At 38.3% G+C, this 20,613-nt stretch overlaps 3 protein-coding genes across 6 annotated transcripts in view; 1 reads left to right on the forward strand and 2 right to left on the reverse strand.

Moving 5' to 3' along the window:
* LOC146479401 (uncharacterized) overlaps positions 1–651 on the forward strand; it is a 10,925-nt gene extending 10,274 nt beyond the window's left edge. For 3 of the 4 annotated variants that reach the window (XM_085111036.1, XM_085111037.1, XM_085111038.1), the window contains one exon: positions 1–651. This exon is cut by the window's left edge and continues 1,214 nt beyond it. The gene's annotated coding sequence lies outside the window, so the exon portion shown is untranslated. The other variant, XM_085111035.1, reaches the window with a different exon arrangement.
* Positions 652–5,312: 4,661 nt separating this feature from the next.
* Positions 5,313–9,541, reverse strand: LOC146479402 (uncharacterized). Its single transcript, XM_085111039.1, has 2 exons — positions 9,074–9,541; positions 5,313–5,543 (listed from the first exon to the last, which is right to left on the reverse strand). The coding sequence occupies exons 1-2, from the start codon at positions 9,346–9,348 to the stop codon at positions 5,396–5,398; spliced, it is 423 nt and encodes a 140-aa protein (XP_084967165.1). The 5' UTR covers positions 9,349–9,541; the 3' UTR covers positions 5,313–5,395.
* Positions 9,542–15,532: 5,991 nt separating this feature from the next.
* Positions 15,533–17,269, reverse strand: LOC146479403 (neuropeptide FF receptor 1-like). The gene is made up of 2 exons (XM_085110876.1): positions 16,577–17,269; positions 15,533–15,850 (listed from the first exon to the last, which is right to left on the reverse strand). Exons 1-2 carry the CDS (start codon positions 17,267–17,269, stop codon positions 15,533–15,535), a joined length of 1,011 nt encoding a protein of 336 aa, XP_084967002.1.
* Between the last annotated feature and the right edge of the window lie 3,344 nt (positions 17,270–20,613).

Here is a 20,613-nt window from a genome sequence, read left to right on the forward strand (position 1 = left end):
TTATTGTCACCATGCTTCGCTGTGTACATATATCATATCGATATATATATTTTTTTATTTTTATTTGAGGGAACGTCATAGGGTTAACCTCGTGTTTCCTCGTGTTTCACTTTTTGTCTACATCCCAAATAAACTTGTGTGTATGTATTTATGTATGTTTGTATGTTTGTCATGCCGCGCAGCACTACGACGTCAACGTCAAACGACGTCAAACAACAATTTATTTACAAATTCAGATTATATAAGGGGCTTGTCCCGCAAATACCTACAAAGCTAGTCGAGGCACAAGACGAGCACGAGAACATAATGAAAAAAAATGGCGAATCAGCAAATTAACTCTGCAGAAAAGGTTGAAGTACTGAGGGGAACTCATGAACTCAGTGCATTTTTCATGTGCCCAATTTGAAAACTAATCGGGTAAGGAAGTCCTTCATATACGCTACGGTCTAACTAATTATAGACAAATCTTTTAGAACATTTAAATTTTTGTAAATTTTAATATTTTTGAAGTATTTTTAAATATTTCTAAATTTCAATCTTATTATCTTTTGATTATTATATTATTGTTTTAGTATTATAGTTCCATTGTAAAATCTACAAAATTCAGCCGTGAGGCTGCGAAGTGATTTAATAAACTGATCTATCCATCTATCTATCGAATTTCCAATCCACCATACCGATAAAGATGGCGTCTGGTACATTTACCTCATAAAAACGCCCAGAAAAGTTCTAAAAACTTCAAACCTAGCAATGTTGTTAGTACAAAGGAGGAATTTGCAAAAAATTGCCTTTCTTTGTGCTTATTGGCTGTGTTAGGTTCGGAAGTAATATATCAAACACGAGAAAGCGTGTTTCATTAGATTTCCGAACACTGAGAGGTAGGTTGAAAAAACGAGGCGCAGCCGAGTTTTTTCAAACGGCTTCGAGGTGTTTGGATATCTGATGAAACACACTTTCGAGTGTTTGATATGGCTTCTCAAATGATCAATAATTCTTGGAGAAATTGAAGGCTAAAGTTGACAAAGTTTTATGGTAATTAGGAACACATATCCAAACCACGGTCACAGTAGCGTTTTCTCTCGATGAATTATTAATGAGTTTGAGAAGGTATTGTGGTAAATCGAACGGCCACCAATTTTTTCCGTACCGTGTATTGAGCGTCAGCCCTATAGGAAGGAAACCACGCTATGTTATCCCATGGGATCTCCATAGCTACGGTCATGTGAGACACCTTACACGACAGATGATATTCTAACAATAGGCCATTGTTCAGAAACAATACGGATACATCTTAACCGATAGGTCATGTATCTGGCCTGTTATTAACAAACGATGCTTGGGATACATCTTAACTTATAAGGGCTTCTCGAAGAAGTGCTGCACTACTGAGACGCTCATCTGTGAGAATTTGATTGCTCGGTTGTGCAGACTCAAATCAGACTCAAAACAGCAAAATGGCCGATTGTGAGTGGCCCTGATCATTTTCATATGCGTGTTTCATGACTTCCCGATGAAATTTTAAGAAATAGTACGGGAGAGCAGGCCTTAAAATTTTTAAAACTTACCATCCGCAATTATTAAAATCACGGTTAAACTTCGAAGACTCCATAATAATTTCAATATTGTACTAATTTATATTACTTTTGGTCCCCTGCTTTAGAAGATCCACTCCGGTTCTGGTAAAAAGATCGGGCCCAAGAGGGCCTCCGTTGGCAGCAATGAGTGCCATTCTCATTTTTCTAAGTGTTAGAAATTATATTATCACTGGAAATTGTACGTGTGGATTTCAATTGAGGTCACGTTATCTTTCTTCGTTCCGTTGGACATGTCACGGGTTTTACACCTACTGAAAAATTCAATATTTAATGGTTTAGCTCCCGCGAGTCTCCTGTGCCTCAGTGATAGAGCATCCGAACTAGTAATCGGAAGGTCTTAAGTTTCACTCCCATTGGAATAACAATATTTTATGTCTGTCACTGACGGGAAAAAATAGTATACAGCTATTTCAATTAACGTTGTCGGATCCGCAAAGCTTAAAGACATCTTTAAAGAGGCTGCCACCTCATTCATTTGATATCCTTACATTTTTTCCATCCAAATGGTTCGCCACCGTATATCTTCACAAGACAGACGAGGCATAGCTGATTTTGATGAACTTATCCATAAAAAAATCCACAGAATCTTGAGGTCTTGTCTTATAGCTTTATACTTTGATCCGACATGCAACGTTAATTGAAATAGCTGTATCAAGAATTAGTATAAATCTACTAGCGTTCTATCACGGATGCTGTTCTCTTATTAGCTACGCTACTCACTATCTATTCTGTTGTAGATAGTGAGTAGCCTAACGGTACGCAGTTGTCAACAAAATGGTGACCGCTTCTCGGATAACTTGTTGTTAAGTTTTGGACGACTAGAAGATTTATACTAAAACAATTAGTTTATTCGCTCTCGGTTTCTATGCATGACACTATCACGCGATAGAAATTTCGATCTCCTAATCTAACTGTTATATAACGTACTTTATGCAGAATAAGAGAAGAAATTCAGGAAAAGTGCAACATTAACTGTTAACGGGTTCGATTCGAGTTTTATTACTAACAGTCTTGACCTAGACATTTCTTTATCTTTAGCTTAAAATCACCTTTTAAAAACATCTTTAACATTTTTATTATGGGGATTAGCGTTAATCAGCTTTCGAACCAACCGGGCCCTGCTTATTAATTCTGAGATCTTTAACTTTCCAAATTGTTGAAAGCATTCTTCCAGATTTCAGGTTTGTCGGGTTTTTGATATAATTGCTTCAAGTCGCTTCTCTTGGTTGAACAGAAGAAGCGGGAAAAACGTTGCTTCCGGTGATGGAAACGAGACTTCCATGCTGGACAAGCACGTTCCGCAGCATGTCCAACCCCACAAATACATTGTAAAATCCATCCTAGACTGTACATAACGTGATTTAGTTGTAGATCGGTGTTGAGTCTTCGATTAGAAAAAAAAATCTGAAAAATCAGCGGAAAGTCACCAAAAACGTTTTTATGAATAAGCATCTAATCGTTTACATAAGGCGTAAATGAGCGCAAGTTAGGGTAAGTACAATTCCCATGAACGTTGGCATTTGAAGTTACAAGCTGCGGTTCGATAGTTTGGAAAGATGCGATTCAGTTTTGCATGGAGCATTTCTTCTTTGTTCTACATAAACAGGCATGTTCTGTCGCACTTTGTAATAATCATCGCACTTTCTAATACCTGTCGCACTTTGTAATAAAACTGTCACACTTTGTAATACCTGTCGCACTTTGTAATAACACTTGTCACACTTTGTAATAAAATAGCTGTCGCACTTTGTAATAACAAGTTGTCGCACTTTGTAATAAATGAAGCTGTCACACTTTGTAATAACAAGTTGTCGCACTTTGTAATAAGCTTTCAAATTTCCTTTGAATAGGATATTTGGTAGAAAATATATGACTTAACTAATCCCCCCGGGACACAAATACGTTCTTCATTGATATTTTACTCTGCATACTTAACTGAGGGGACGAACCCGTTCTACTCCACGCTTCTCCCAATTGTTATTTTGGAGATCACATAGCTTGTTTAGCAACGATGGAGTGTAATAACTGAACAGAGGGGAAATAGCTCCTGGTAAAAATAAAAAGATGAGCGAGAGGGTTGAGTCCAAGGGTAAGCAAGGGAGACGGAGGCTTCAAGTGACTCGCTACTTGTTCCATATGAGGTTTTTTTTTTGGGAGGGTAGTCACAAGATTTTAAATAGGTGCTACAATCGTGGCTAAAAGTCGGGATACCTTGGACGCCATTACAAGACAAATACCACAGTTCTTCGAAATTTACACGCAACGCAGTATAAATAGCTGATAGCTCTGTGCAGTAGATGCAAGCACGGTAAATAATCGAATTTATAGTTGTATCGTTCTTCGCTTGGTGTGTGCTGAGGTATTAGTAGATGGGAGTTGCAATGAGGGGTGGGCCAAGAAAGAAAAGACTGGATAGGCTCTATCTATATACTGAATATCTGATGCATTATATCCTCAAGCTTGGAGGAATGGTCCTCGTGCCTTTTTGATGAAGAAACTCATTTTCTCACTGCTGCCTCTGGATCAAAATCCAGAACTGATGAACCCTTCAGTGAAATTCCCATGAGATCTGCATGAGTTTCTCCACCAAGGGAGGAATGTGAATCATTCTTGAATCTGTTTTGGGCTGATTATGCCCTTTTCAAGCTGAACAGCGGAGATACGAAGAACCAATACGATTTCTACCAAGTGGAGTCCATCTTAGAGATCATCTTTGTCGCGTTTCTTTGTTAGAAGGGTGGTCCACAGGTCTGGGTATGCTTACCCCTTGAACTGAGTATTAACCAGAACCTTCAAAAGGATCCACTGGGGTGGAATGGATGCACTGTGACAGCCTTTCTCTTCGAGCATTAGTCGAAACCATTGTGTGAGATGTACAAATGCCTCCTGCCCTAGATCGATGAAGTCACTTTGAGGTGTGGGCATAGTAGTTAGACTAGCATGTCTTTAACCACTTGGTTGGGAGCAGAGAAAAACGTTTTGCCCGGGATTTGCACGAGAACACCAAATCTCTCCTTCTGTCCTGAGCCAACTGAGCATCATCACAGGTTGCTTTCCAGTTTCTTCCTCTCTAAAACCCCAAGGAGACAAGCCTTTTTTATTTTCATCCGCAGGAGATGCCATTATATTTCAAATTCCGATTTATTTTTAAGATCTTAAGACCGGTTGATAAATACCTTTTTTAACACCTGAATTAAGCTATCATTTACAAATTAAACATGCAATAGGGTCATTTGCACGGTGAATTAGACTAGTACCGAGTCAATGGAACGGCTTAACAAAACCGATTTTTAAAAGTCCTTACTTATGATGAGAAAGTCACGATACATCGTAGTCAAGATCTAGACAATTAACAGTTGCGAGAATCGAGGAGGAGAAGGAGTTTTTCCTTTTTCATCCCCTCAGTTTAGTGTGCAAAGTAAAATATAAAAGAAGAACACATTTGTACCCTAGGTGATTAGTTAATTCACTTATTTTCCACCAAACATCGTATTCAAAAGTAATTTAAAAGCTTATTACAAAGTGCGACAACTTGTCATTACAAAGTGTGACAGCTTCATTTATTACAAAGTGCGACAACTTGTTATTACAAAGTGCGACAGCTATTTTATTACAAAGTGTGACAAGTGTTATTACAAAGTGCGACAGGTATTACAAAGTGTGACAGTTTTATTACAAAGTGCGACAGGTATTAGAAAGTGCGATGATTATTACAAAGTGCGACAGAACAAGGCATCTGGCCTTTTTTATTCCAGATTTAAAAGTTCTTCAGTCGCCTTTCCTTGGATTAGTCAAGTAATCTATCTCCGTTTGCCAATTTTGTGAAGCAAATTTTTGAACTTGTCAATTAGCTTTCTGATCATTCCTTTCTCCTCTTCCACTTCCTCCTCTTCGTCGTTTGTGGTGAGTCCGTTTTTCTTGTACCATGGCCATTCGCTGTAATCCACCCTGTTTAACATTGAAAAAAATTGAGAAAAGTCAGAATAGCTCTTGACAAACGCATTTTCGGAACTGTCCATGACTTCACGACTAGTAGGGTATATAGTACGTCCAACACAATAAAGATGTGGCATTAATTGACGTCAGAATTACGTCGTTAGGGAGCTTAAGCAACGATGACGACGATGACAACTATAACGCCACAAAACAATAGGTTTAATGAGCAAAACAATCGCTCTGCACATGCGTTTTACATTTTGGTACATTTCTTCGCTGTCCTCTGCAAAACAACAGGGACCTTAACTGGCGACGACAACGACGTCAACGAGAACGTTTGAAAACAATAGTTTTAATCAGGAAAACAATGGCTCTACACGTGCATTATACACTTTAGTACATTACTTTGCCGTCCTCGCAAAACAACAACGTGAAATGACCAAATTTAAGGTTTTATGGAGAACGTGAACGCATGATGATTAATTTTCCTTTCTTTTTCTGAACTTTAAAGGCGCCGCTACGACGTTAGCTCCTCGATAGTTCAACCACATTACACAAACTGAGAGCGTATAAATCATCGCGAATTTATTCAGAAGACGCAAAGGCAATTTTTTAAGTTCCGTTTCCGTCGGCGTCGTCTCTGCTTGAGGTCCCTAACAACGTGAAATGACCAAATTCTAGGTTTTTGGAGAACGTGAGCACGGGACAGTGAATTTTTCATTTTCTTTCTTAACTTGAACGCCCCTCCTACCAATTTGGTTCCTGGATAGTTCACCGGTTCTGTAGAACTGAGTTGAAATAATCCCGAAGTAGCACAAATGAAATTCAAGTTATATGTTCAGGTGAAGTTTTCGTTGCTGTTGCCCTCGTCGCCGCTTAAGCTCCATATTCTTTATGAACGGCCACCAACATGGATTTCATGGACCGTGCCTAAAAGCACAAAGAGTGACCACGAGTGACCTTGAATGAGAATACATCAAAATATGGTACTGACGTCATAATGACGTCATGTCATCAAATAGTCACTATTTAACTGCAAATGAACCGTTTTGCGGAGACTTAAATAGGTAAATTCGACACTTAAGACATTTCCGAGAGAGGGGGGGAGTGAATGCTGGAGGGGGGGAGGTGTGGGAAATCTGAATTTATCCACGCCCCTTTTTTATTGATTATGCTTTTTTGCGCAATATTGTATAATTTTTTATATTTCTCCCTCTCCTGCCACCTTGAGATTCCTGCTTTCCGTCCTCTTGAGAGAGGAAAACTAAAGAAACCAAACTGTTTGCAGGGGCTGACAAAAAAAGGTAACGGGAGGCGGTAAATTTACCCCTATCCCCCCAATCCGCTCCCTCCCCTCTCTCGGAAATGTCTTTAGTGTCAAAGTTACATATTTAAAGGGTCCATTTGCGGTTAAATAGTGACTATTTGATAAAATGACGTCATTATGACGTCAGTGTAATATTTTGATGTATTCTCACTCGTCGTCACTCGTGTGTACTTTTAGACACGATCAATTTCATGATACAACAACGTAAAGGTCATGACAAAACTAAAAGTCTCTATTGAAAAAATACAAGGGAAACATCAAGTCACGTGAATAACGGCATCTCATACCTAATTTTTGCCGGAGAACATTTTAGGAAAAGCAGACCTCTCAAGTCTCACGATTTTGCTGTGACACTCACGGTTTTCAGTTGTCTCTCGGTCTCACAACGAGACACAAAAAATCTCACGATAAACAGAGTCGCAAACTGAAAGGAAACAATTTCCTTCTATAATTTCATTTGTACCGCTGAATTCTGTGCAAATCAATCCATATTTAGTGAACAACCCTAAGTTGATCTGTCTGTTTGCTGGAAACACAGTCCATAACCATATATAGAAAACAAGTGCCAAATCAGGATTTCATTACCAGTCTCTCGCATTTTGGTCACTCACGTTTTCAAAATGGCGGATTAGCACCTGTGTTTACTTGGTTTTGTCTGCCGGTCGATCAATCGCCAGATTTTTTTTACCTCAGTCTCCAGATTTGCGGTGTTTTGAGGTTGAGAGGTCTGGAAAAGTCAAGAAGTTTGGTAGCGTTTGCTCAGGTAATTATAGTGATTATCAATAACACGCACCCTACCGGATAAAGTTGGGCTTTAGTAGACGTCAATCATAAAAAAAAAACGTTGAAAATAGTTTGAAACATACATAACAGAGCCAAGGAATTGACAATTTTACCCACTAAAAGTAAAGCTTCATTAAAATTGATTTGCGAGCCAGGTAAAAGCTGTTTTTAAATTTTAATTTTGACAATTTGCTAACTCACCCGGAAATTATCACGTGCAATGATTTAAAATTGTGGATTTAAAAATACGGTTTCGCCATCTATCAGTGGATAAAAGTGGCATTGTCAGAATTCAAACAACTTTAACGGCTTTTCTTTGATTGACGTCCACCAAAATGAAGGCGGAGGGTCGCGTGTTAATTGTAGCCGTTGTAAAACGTTACGAGAGGTTGAACTAAGGGTAGGAACTGTCTGCATCCTTCCTAACAAGATTTGGGTTAAACATTGTGAAACACGCTAAATTTTGCACGGATTTTACCAAAGATAATACAAGACATGTTTCCCTTGTTTCTATTTATGAAAGTTCGACCAAACTGTTCTTAAAACTTAACACTCGCCTATAGCTCTTGTTTCCACTGACAGTTTTTCAAGGTAACTATACAAATCTGAATAACTTCACATAAAAACACGGAAAATATTCGCTCTGCGTGGGAAACCAATTTTCATGTTCATTAACACCAAGAAGCAAGTTTCAAACGCGGACAAGCGTTGGAAATATTGCAAACAAAAGCGACTGAAAAAGTAGCCTTTGCATGATTATATTTTCAGACGATTTCAACTTCAAATGAGCAAAACCCATTTGCTTGGGAAGACAGACGGTATCAGGCAAATCTAGTTTCGCTTATTCACAACACGAAAGAGATCAACTTAGCCATTTGCTAATATAACGACCTTTACTCTGTGTTCATTTACATGAGTTACCAGATGTTTCAACGAAAAATCCTCACAGCTAGTCAGCTTTGCTAAATCGACTGAAAGCTCAACTCCGGCTCGTCTAGTTCAAGTTTCAAGTTTCAAGTTTATTAAAAGATTTAAACATATACAAAGAGAAGATAAGCACTGCTCGCAGTTAGCTACAGCTATTCGAGGCGAGCAGTGGTTTTGACGCATAAATAACAGCAGTTCAACCTTACAGAATCAAAAAAGTAACTTACAATACAGTAGGAGGTAAAACAAGAGGAAGGAAAATACAATGACGAAGAACACAACAAGTTGCAACAAATTGCAATCCACGGACGTTGCGGTGTCTATATACAATCATCACACTGTACTGTAGAGATAGCCTTAGTATTTAGTTGATTTTGGCCTCAACGGAGCAACCGCTTATAATCAGTTTGAGCTTTTACCCCCCCCCCCCCCCCCCTTCCTCCGTTTTCAGGGCGTTGGTGAAATCTTTGCATTTCTTTTAAGTTTATTCCAAAGTAAAACTTACCTCTTTCTTTTCTCCATTTCATTGTCGTCGTCTTGCGGGAAATACAGATCGTCATCATTTTGTTGCTCGTCTTCACCATCGAAATCCAACTTCCCATTGAAATCTCTCAGTTCTTCTCTAGCCTCCCTGTCATCGAGAGCAAAGTCGTTTTCCTCGCCAAAGTTTTCCGTCATCTTTAAAGCAGATTCTTTTTCGTTTAGATGAACGCCAGAAGCAAATAGAGAAGAAAAAATGAATACTGCCAAAAGAAATACGGTCGAAAGGGCTTTGCGCATTTTGAAGTAATGAAGCAGCAACGATTAGCTTTCTTTTGTTGCCGAGCTGAAACGTGGCGACAAAAATCGAAGATTCTATTTTAGGGCCAAGTAATTTTAACAGCGTTTTTTATATACCCCTTGCGTGCGATTGCTGTGGAATTACGGAGAAAGCCTATTCGCTCCCGATCTGGCACGACATCCAACGCAAATGATACGAAAAGCACGAATCTTTATGTTTATTTATTTATAATCCCATTTCGTTCCTTCCTCTGGCGCCTTTAGAGATATCGCGGTTTCGACTTCAAGTACTTCTCCAAAAAGAATAATTATATTATTTGCTATGTGTTGAACACATGTCCTGTGTGTTTTGAAAAAATTCAATAAATTACATTGAAAAAAATTTGTTTACTTCTTGACTGTTCAATTAGCGATAATGTTAAAATTGTTCTTGAATGATTTCACGTTTTACTTTTTGTGGACGTTAATGAATCGCTTCTCGTTTGAATCCGTCCTTGAAAAAAGAGCAGATGTATTATACATTATCAAATTTGCCTAAATAAAAATCACAAAATATCATAATTAAATTCAAGTCTACTCTCAAGAAGTTGTGTGTGTTATTAAAAATTTAAAGCGCGTGGCTTTTTGCGTTTTCTGATAATTTATCAGACTATTAACAGCACGAACCTGAGAAGAATTGTCACTTTTGTCAGGCAAAACTATCTCTTAATACTCTTTCTACTTGAAATTGCTAAAGACATAGCCACGACTCGCGTGGTTTTCGTTAAAAATTTTTACCAGGTTTCCAGCATTTCGAGTTAACTTTGCTGGATGCCGAATGCGCTCGATGAAGCCACACCTGCCGCGGTATTCAACCGTGATCTGAGTTTGCATGTATTAAGGGCGTCGAAAATGACGGTTATTTTGACTTAAAGGTTTATCTTTATTCTGATTACATTCACTCAGAGTTGATTTGGTTTGAATGGGGTCGAAAAATTTTAGACAGAAAATAATTAATTACAAATAAACTAAATAAACATTCACATAACAGAACTGAAAAATATTAAAGTATTACTGAAAAAAAAGGTTATGTATATAGTAGCTTTTGTTTCCAGTTTGATAATACAACTCAAGTTCAAGTTTTCAAGTTCAAGTTTCTTCAAAAATTCAAAAATTAAACAAAAAAGGGGAGAATGGTCCGGCTAATCTAGGCGGGCCAGACTTACAACTGTTTATTATGGATAAGACTAATATTATTACAGTTATTACAATCAAAGACAGAACAAATAGAATTTAGGGGAGGCGAGACCTATTTTCTATACTATAATAGGCGTTTCAATATAGTCATTTTCATTTACCAGAATATTGAGGATAAACCGGCGAATTTCTCCTTTGAATTCTTTCTTAGGTAAATCTCTTATGTGACATATCTTATGTGAAATCTCTCATTCCACAGTCTTACGCCAAATCGCGAAAAAGAACGTTTATGTATTTCTAGTCTAAAATTTTGGACGTAAAAGTTTCCAGATGTGGATGATCGAGTGTTATCTGAATGGACATTGGACGTTTTTCGAAACAGTTTCATGATGTTTATAGGCGTGTTACTATTATTATGTCTGACTCGAGACAGACTCGTAGTATATATAGGTAAGATATTCGCATCGGCAAACAAGGGAACAGCATGTTTACGTCTATCGGTAAAATAAGTCGTGCGACGTCGCGGCTATTTTCTGGAGAGTAATTTTATTAAGATAAGTCTTCATTGCCTAGCCCCAGGAAGCGAGTCCGTAAATTAGATGGGGATTGAGGATGAATAAGCGACTGATAAATGTTTAACAGTAAACATCGTGGTGTGAAATGGCGTTATTTAGCAATTAAGCCAACAATTTTACTGATTTTGTTGGCGACAGCATCAACGTGGAATTTCCATGAAAGATTTTTATCAATTATGACGCCAAGATATCTCATATAATCTTTGGACTCAAGACTAACTTGTCCATTTTTCTCGCTATCAAATATTCTAATATTGGGGTAATAGGAAACCGTTTTTTGGTAAGGAGGAAACAATTCAAAGTTGGATTTTTTTGCGTTGAGAGTTAGCTTATTGGAAGTAAACCAGTCGCAAAGGTTTCGTAATTCGGCATTGACAATTGTTTCTAAAGTCTTCAAATTTTTATCAACATAGAAGAGATTAGTATCATCGGCAAAAAGGAAAAACCTGAACTTACTTGAGCACTGATGCATATCATTGATGTATAATAGGAAGAGCAATTGGCCTAGAGCAGACCCTTGCGAGACACAGCAGGTAATCATGGCTTTACTTGATACATGTTGACCTATTTGTGAAGTTTGCAAGCGATTCTTTAGATATGAAACAAACCAGTCATTAATGATGCCGCGAAAGCCATAGGTGGTGGAGCTTATTAAGCAAGATATCGTGATCCACAATGTCGAAGGCTTTTCTGAGGTCTATGAAAATTCCGCATGAGTAAAGACCATGATTCATGTTGGTTTGGATAGCATTGACAATGTACAGTATAGCATGTTGAGTCGAATGCCCTTTACGAAACCCGTTCTGGGAGGAGTATAAGAGATCATTTTTGCCAATGAATTATTTCATTCTTTTAAACATAATTTTCTCACAAATTCTATTGTAGTTCGACAGTAAAGCAATTGGTCTGTAATTGTTTGCGTCTGTTTCGTCATGATCATCACTCTTAAATATTGGAGTGATTTTAACCATTTTTAGTTTCAGAAGGGTATGTCCCCAGTTTAATAGATGTGTTGAATATTTCCGAAAACACAATGGCTATGATGTCCTTTGCGAGTTTTAATAGTTTGGTAGGAGAGGAATACAAGCCATACTATATTTGCGTTGCCTATTTTTCTTCAGCACATGGAGTTTGCAAAGTCAAACAAGTTTAAAAAGAATCTTTCAAACTAATTTAAAACAAGCAGTTCGGGAAAGGGAATTTCAAATTTCAATTTCTGAGATAGAAAGCACACAAAATTCTTTATACTCCTCTGGCAAATAGAACAAAAAGTTTTCCAGTAGATCCCTATACTTAAAAATTATATTTTCACCTACAAATAATTCTACTAGTTAACTTTTTCCAAAAGTTTCTACATAAAAACAAATGTTTCCTACAGATTTGCTTCCAGTTCGCGCGATTTTGCGTCGCATTTTCTCTGCCAGTGGAATGCGCGAATTTGGATAGAAATTTTGAGTCATTCAGTTGACGCATGTGCACTAGCATTGGCGTGGGTGGGTCACGTGCCCGCGCGCACCTGAAAACCCTTTCGAGCCACCTCAAAGTAGAAAGAAAAAGTTTGATCATTTGATAAAACAGGCATGTGATTAGTATTACGGAGATAGCTAGTGAAGCAAGCGTAAATAGGCGACTTGGGATGCCTGTGAGTGTTGACTGTTTGATTCACCTGCTAACAGATGGTTAGCAAAATTGGCAAAGTACCCAAAAGTAACATTAAACAACAAGGTCAGTTTTAAACAGATATTTAATCCTGATAAATGTTGATCTGTGCATGTTCAAGAACAGTTCTGTATTTACAACAAGGCATGTGTATTTATATTTAGCTTTACAGATGCGACAACTTTGATGTGCAATATAATCTTTAATATATATACATAAAGAAGCAGACGTCCATGGGATAGCTTGGCGATCGCAGCAACAGAAGTATATCGTGTAAACCTATTTTCTGTGGTAGGTCTCTTCCAGAGCGCAGTGCGTCGTTGCATCGCTCCGGTCTTGGCAGTGAAACGATTTTGTTCTCCCCCCTCCCTCCACCGGGGGGAAGGGAGTACTCAAGATAGCTTTATTTGGGGAGGCCCTGCCCTGAGTTCCAAACCCTTACCTTTGTATATACCATTTTTGACAGGAAAGGTATCTTCCATAGGAAATGGTTCCCCTTTTACATAGCTACAGTAGAAACACTTTATTTTTTTTTCGATGGGTCTGTTCGAGATATTTTGAAATTCCCTTTTAAATAACTAAATGACATTTTCTCCTAACCTTTTTCATACTTTGGCTCGTGAAATCCCTTACCCTTTTATATCCCTACAGCATGAAAATGGTATTCCTTTCGGACGGAGCCTCTCCGTGTAGTCCATTATAGTAAGTACCCCCCACTCCATAACCTGGGCACTCGGAGAGGGTTTGGGTCGGTTCACTCACAGTTATGTGATAGAAGCAATTAATACCTACTGGAGTCCGTTTTACTTGGAAATCAGGAATATCTTATCAGCCATATCGATATATTTAATAACTGCTGTAAATGTAGGACCCAATGTCAAAGCTGTTAGAACGTAAAAATGTTCTCTTCCCTATGTGCAAAAGCAACCACTCGACCAACTCTTATTTTTGATATAGCTGCCTTGTTTGTCTTCGACCTTGGTTCTCTTTTATAGCAGATGTATTGAGCCTCAAGAGTTTACGAAGTATGTTTATGGTCAGCCAGTGACAAGCGCGGGGAGATATGTAACCAGTCACAAGGGCGGGAAAATAAACTACAGATGACAAGCGCGGGAAAGTATACAACCAATGACAAGCGCGGGAAAATATGCAACAGGCGACAAGCGCGAAAAAATAGGCAACCGGTTACAAGGGAGGGAATTTAAACATGCAATGCATTAGAAAACATGCAGCAAGGTACATTGCAGGAATGATAAACAGGTAAACGATACCAATAGTGGTATTAGTGTAACCAAGGGAAAATACGGGCTGGAAAAACATGTAGCTTTTCTCTAGCCCTGGACGAAACCTTGCCTATCATTTGATTCACTTCACAGTTGGTTTGTTTCTGACTGGCTTCAAAGAAACAAGTTCTTTTTTAGTGTTGAGAACTTGAGTTTGCAGAAGCCACAGAGCGTAAAAAACCGCAAATGCAAAACAATATAGGATATTTATGTTTTCGACGCTATTCTTTAGCCACCAATTGAAACAATTTCTAAGATTAAACCAGTAATGTCTTAATGTGCTTAGTAAACTCATACTATCCGAATGGAAATTTAATCTGTAAAGGATAAACCAAATAACGTGACATGGAGGAAAAAATCCCTCCCCCTTCCCCCCACCACATCGACCAGAAAGACCGAAGAAGTAAAAACCGGAAGAAGAAAACAAGAAGTTCCGCAACAAGAGGGAAGAGGGGATGAACTTCTTCATTTTAAATATTTTGGTTGTAAAATGGAAATTAGGCGTCTTTCAATTCAGTCATGACACAGCACAGACTCCAGCATTCTGCAAAATAAATAAGCTTACAGTCAACCCAGGTCACGCGTGAACAGTATTTCCAAGAATGAAATGAACATTAGAATTTCTCTTTGTAATGTCCGACGTGTGAATGGAATGTTGGACATTTCTCTGGAAATCGTTCCGAAAAAGACGCATTAACTGAAAAAAAAGATTCAAAATACTTTGGAAACAATTGTCATTCTTGAAATATTCAATTTTGCAGTGCAAAGAAAAATTCATAGCTTTATACTGTCAACAAGCTACTGTAGGGAAATTTATACGGGAACTCTGAAATCTCGTTGGCGATTTTCAAAACTGACATGTAAATTTCAAAACTCCGTTCAAATTTCAAAAATATCGTTCACGCGTGACCTTGGTTGACCGTAAAGCCTAAAAATTTTACCATGTACAGTATAAAGTCATATAAGTTCTCAACTGTCTTTAAACAAAAAAAAACGGAACTTCCTGTTTTATAAGGGGGCTATAAAGATAACCAATTGTGAACCCAGCGGTCCAAGTTTCCTTGGCCCAGATTAAACGCCGTTGCCCTTCCCCCACCCCCCTCCCATGTCCCTCCCTTATACAAGTAAACTCGTGCTGTACTTCTCCTAGGCTCGATTTCTGCCGTCTCCCGGGTCCGGTCTTTGATCCTCCTTCGGGGGGATGAGTGCGGGCTCATTTTCCCGAACAGTGGCTGGAAATCGAGCCTATACTTCTCCTCCCGAATAAGTTTTGTTCTTTCACGGCTTTGCAATTTATTTTGGCAATCGTCCCAGCATCGAGTCTAGATAGAATCTGTTTGTTAATCGAAGGGCACATTAATGAATTTGTAACCTCTGAGCCAGACACCTTTAACAAAAATTTGGTTGGAACGATTCATATACCTTAAATTACCCACTATTTTTCTTTTTCTTTCTTCTTTCAGTGGTAACAAAAAACACCCCAGTCATAACCTATTCTTGTATTTCAAATTCCTGTCGAGGCTGTTGTGAATTGCTGCTGTCTGTCACTGCCATCTGCATATGACGTCGCTCTCTCTCCAACTGAATTCGATTTTGCTTTAGGCAAGGCAGGTTAAGCAGGTTCTTCAGATGATTTTTGAAGCGCTCGTTGACGAATGCATAGATGAACGGATTGACGCAGGAGTTGAAGCTGACGATCACAATGCCGGTGATATAGGTGACGTTGCCATACTCCTGATCCTGATGGTAGTAATTGAGCATGTAAATGATCAACACCGGGAACCACGTGACAGCGTACACAGCGCTCACCTGTAAAAATAATTATGGTCATGCATCTAAAGCTGTTTTCAATTGAGTGTCGAGATAATTCGAGAATGCCTTGGTTCTGCTTTACTAAGCCCTGTGATTGGTTAGCTAAATTCCCGCCACATTCTCAACCAATGAGAAGCAAAACCCAAACCAATCGTGCCTTGCCCGCATGTGTTTTCCCGCGCTTGGCCCCTGTTACAAGTATTCGCTTCAAAGTAACGTTCTCCAATGTGTTGTTTGTGCCTGTTGAGATTGGTCAGGAAAACAACTTTGTTTTGGTTTTACGACACTTAGCTGAAAACTGTTCTAATATTCACCTGTGAGATGAAAGGAACGCCAAAATATAAAAAATCATGAAAATCGGTTTAGACAACAATCTCGCTCCCACGGTTTTTCACTTGTAAAATTGTGATTTGTTCAAGAGCGGATAACTTTGACCAGTGAATAAGTCACTACTAGGTGGATCAAATGTAGCCCCAACTGATAAATTCTATTTTCTGGACAGAGATTGGTCCAACAGGTAACATCATTCGCCCTTTAGACAACCGAGGCCAGAGTAAGCTGAATGCAAAATTGCCTCGTTGGCTTACAGACTGATAATCCGACTGCGTGCCAGTTCTTAACAAAAAACCACAGAGCAAGCGTTATTACTATGCTAGTGACAATAGTCTAATTACTAGGTTAGCTGAGATTTAAATCAATTATGATAGTTGTCATTGCACATACCATAATCACCATTTTTGTCACGCGCTTGCGTGACTTGAGAACCGCCGCTTGCGTGACTCGAGGGCCGTTTTGGGGCTTGATCCAAAGGCGACGAATGACCCTCACGTATAAGGCAAACATCAAACCAATCGGAACCGCGCCAAACACCACGAGCCAAGCGGTGCTGTAAGCTTTGGGCATCCAGTTCGCAGGCCAGTACTCTGTACAGAAATCAATCTCTTCATTGTAACGGATGAAGAGAAACAGAGGCAGGTTAAAAACAATGGCCAACACCCAACACGCCATGACGACGAATTTAACCTTTTTAATCGTGAGCTTCCCTCGGGTCCCATATGGGTGGACCACGGCGAAGTAGCGCTCCACGGAAATTGCCACCAGGGAAAAGACAGAGGCGGAGCCGCCCATCCAGCTGAAGTTACCGCCTGTGAATAGCTTGCAGATGATTGAACCTTGAACCCCGTGAGGGTGGTCGAACGCGTGAATAAAAATGAAGCGAGGGGCGATAAACATCACAACCATGATGTCCGCCAGCGCGAGATTTAGAATAAGATAATTCATTGGTGTTCTCATGGAGCGGTTTGTGATGATAACGAGGCAAGAGAGCGTGTTCCCGATCACACCAACGAGCACCAGAACGGTAAAAACTGTTGTTATGGAAACTTGAGCAGCTAGGGATGTCGTGTATATCGTCATGTTGTGTCCTTTGGAAGGATGGAGTACATGTGCTAACGAATGACTCAACCTATAGGCAAAACAGCAACTACTTTTAGCTTTCTGCCAGTTATCATATTAAACAAGGCCTTTCCCAAAGTGTTACCTTCAGTTGAAATCTACTAATTGCACTTTCCTGTTCATTGTGCTGTGCAAGGTGATTCACACCTTTGGTTGTAATGATGGAACCATTAAGTATTGCCATCTCGAATGACAGCCATTGAAGCAGTACTTTCCAGTGGTGCTGTTTATTTGCTACTCAGTGAATAAAAAGCCTTTAGCTGTCAGCAGGACTGTAACGTCATTAACATTAACGTCAAAAAATTGAATTAAATAACTTTAAAATGTAACTACCTTAGAGTAATTGATGTTAAGAGGGGGAGAAATGCTTGAAAATTTGACAGTTTAGTTGTCACTAAAAAGTAGCTACAGTGGAACCTCAATTTAACGAAGTGCCAAGGGACTGAGAAAATTGGTTCGTTACATCGTTTTAAAAGGCCAGGCTGGAAAAGTATCTTTCCCCTATACCGAGGACTTCGAATTCGTTATATAGAGGCTCGTTACATCGAGGTTCCACCGTAGTGAGTTATTCTTGGGTTCGCATTGCCTCTGCGCATGCTCTCAAGACTTGTACATAAGCAAGGAACTGAAGCCTACCTAGTCTCGTTATTTTCTAACGTTCTTCAAGAAACCTGGCAACATATTTTTTCAGTTTGGTTGAGGGTCGGGAAATGTTGGCCTTAATATTGACTTGCATTGCTGAAAAATAATTAAGTTGATTTGATTCCGGAAAAAATCAGTTCATTTTGACAGTTGTGTCATCAGGTAATGCAATTGTGGTAGTCATTCCAATTAACATGACTTAAAAACGTAATAATGAAGATTTTATTACCAAAAATGAACATTTGGTCAATATCGCCTCTGAACAATACCTTTTCCGGCATCCAAAAATAAAATAAAAAAAGAAAAGAAAGCTATAAGTTTTACTTTGCTAACAGATTCTCTGGAAAACGATGATTTTCCTGAAGAATAAAGATCCTGATAAAGCTTTGAGTACACTCAAGGTGTGTTTTCATCGTCAGTGAACTATTTTACCATTTTGAATTTACCAGTGATTAACAAAGCTATAATTTCTTTCCTTCCGTAAACAATGGAAATTATTTTTAGTCTTCCATCAAAGTCCACTAAAGGTTTTGTGCAATCGTATTAAATTCCCTTGACACAAATGTTTTAACAGATGAAGGTCTATCACAGTTATATGTGAAAATTGCAGATTTTTTTTTTTTCAGGCCCTATTTTCGTCATTGCTTAGTTGAGTCTACCATCTATTAAATCCTGATAAAACCTTTTAGCCGCAGTTCAAATATGTGATATTTCATGTACTAACACTTCATTTTGTCACAAATGTTTGCCCAAAATTGGACTCTATTATGTACGGAAAAAAAATAAAACATGGGAATTTAGTGCTTGAAAAAAGAAATTCAGCTTCGTGAAATCAGCTTCAACGAATCGAAGGTAATGGCTAAAACAATGTTGTCCCTTCTTAAGAACAGAAAAGAACAGCGAAAGAAACCTTGTATATTTATAATTATTGTACATTCGTTTCATTAACTTGTGTTTAATCACCAATAGAACAACGGAGATTTGTGGTACGATTTAAGTTTAATTCTAAAATCCTAACAATATGATTATTTTTGCTGTTAGTTGGAATTCTAGTAACTTACTGATTCGCATCAAAATACAACTGTCTACTGGGAAATATTTTTTGTATTGATAACAACGACTGCCATCTTTGCGACAAGATAGAAAGTGGAAGACTAAGGGAATATTTCAAACCAGTGCATGGAACGACTTAAAATGTTCGGTATATTATATTATTTTTACAAGTACTTACAAGGCTGACAAAACTTGATTTTCAAGCAGAGCTTAACCTTAGTTATGGATCTCTACCTATCCAACTGGCTTTAAATGCCTTCGTTAGAAAGAGAAAATTTGTCATCAGACAATTCAAATTTTACCATAAACGGGATTAATTCACTTTTTAATCTTCGAACCCCTGTCTCGATTTCGGTATAAGAAAAAAAATAATGCAAAATTCCGGGATCGACGGTTTACTGTGTAGTACAGTCACGAAAATATTTTCGTTAGCTAAACTACTGGCAATGTTTAGAAATTGAATTAATTTAAACTGGAAGCTTATAACGAATTTTAAGGGTAAAACACAAAATGGTTAAAATTATCATTTTGTTTTTTCTTTTTTTTTTTTTTCTTTGCAAAAAATCCTGGCAAGAGTTAGCCTCCTCTCGACACCAAATTTGTCGTTAACAGGCCGTAAAAACGAATCTGGTTCTAAAAGGTTTACTTGTCAGATTTATTTTGTGTCGGTGACTTTGAAGTGACTTAAAACACGAGGCTTTCTTTTTTTGTTTTACATTAGAAAAAGCCGTGGCTCCCATATCATACGCGGCGCGAAAAACTGTTGCCACGAGACAACACAAAATTACAGTGGTGTATGTTGCTTTACTTTTCAAAACAAAAAAGAATGCAATTTTAAACGCGTGTAAAACCAGCATGCTAAGGACGGCACCCGAAAAATTACTCTAAACGATGATTTTTCTAACCTTGCCAACATACAAACATTAGCAAAAGAATAAAAAAGGGAGAGAAACTCAGAAATCTACCGTACTTACCTGAAAATCTTTCAGCGTAGGAAGTAAAATCATATGCCGGACTGAATTTTTTTTCTTCGGTAAAACAATGTCCCTATTCAGCAGAGCAATACTTGTAAGTTATATTAATGGCATATAACATATGAACACTTCGTTTGCTTCTGACAAGTTGAAGAAGCTTCCTTTTATATGATATTGTATCATTTACTCTATTATTTTCTTGACTTTTATCGACGCGCATTCAATATTGGTTTGCATTAAGGGCTTAAACAATCATGACGTGAACAAAGTTCTTAAATCCTAGAGATAATAGTACTCGAGACGTACATTATTTTGGTTTTCATTTAAAAAGCCGTGTGACTGTTTTTAAAACCTTAATACGTAACCCTGGATATCATTCGCAATCATTGCGTACTGTTATTGGTTCCCGGCCATAACTTATTTGCCCATACTAGTTAATATAAAAGGCGCCGCCCAAATACATGGTAGAGATTAATGCTTCTTTCGACGGAAATGTTTACCTTGGTTAACAAACGCTTGCCACTGCTACTTACGACAAAATGAGCGAAATTTTCATTGCTTTATTGAGCGATTCTAAAATTCATCAATTATCGTATTTTGTAAGGGACTTAACAATATGACGATTTTATGAAGATT

Source organism: Pavona decussata, unplaced genomic scaffold (genome assembly GCF_977016875.1).
Source record: "Pavona decussata unplaced genomic scaffold, jaPavDecu1.1 SCAFFOLD_59, whole genome shotgun sequence".
In the NCBI taxonomy this organism is placed as follows: Eukaryota; Metazoa; Cnidaria; class Anthozoa; order Scleractinia; family Agariciidae; genus Pavona; species Pavona decussata.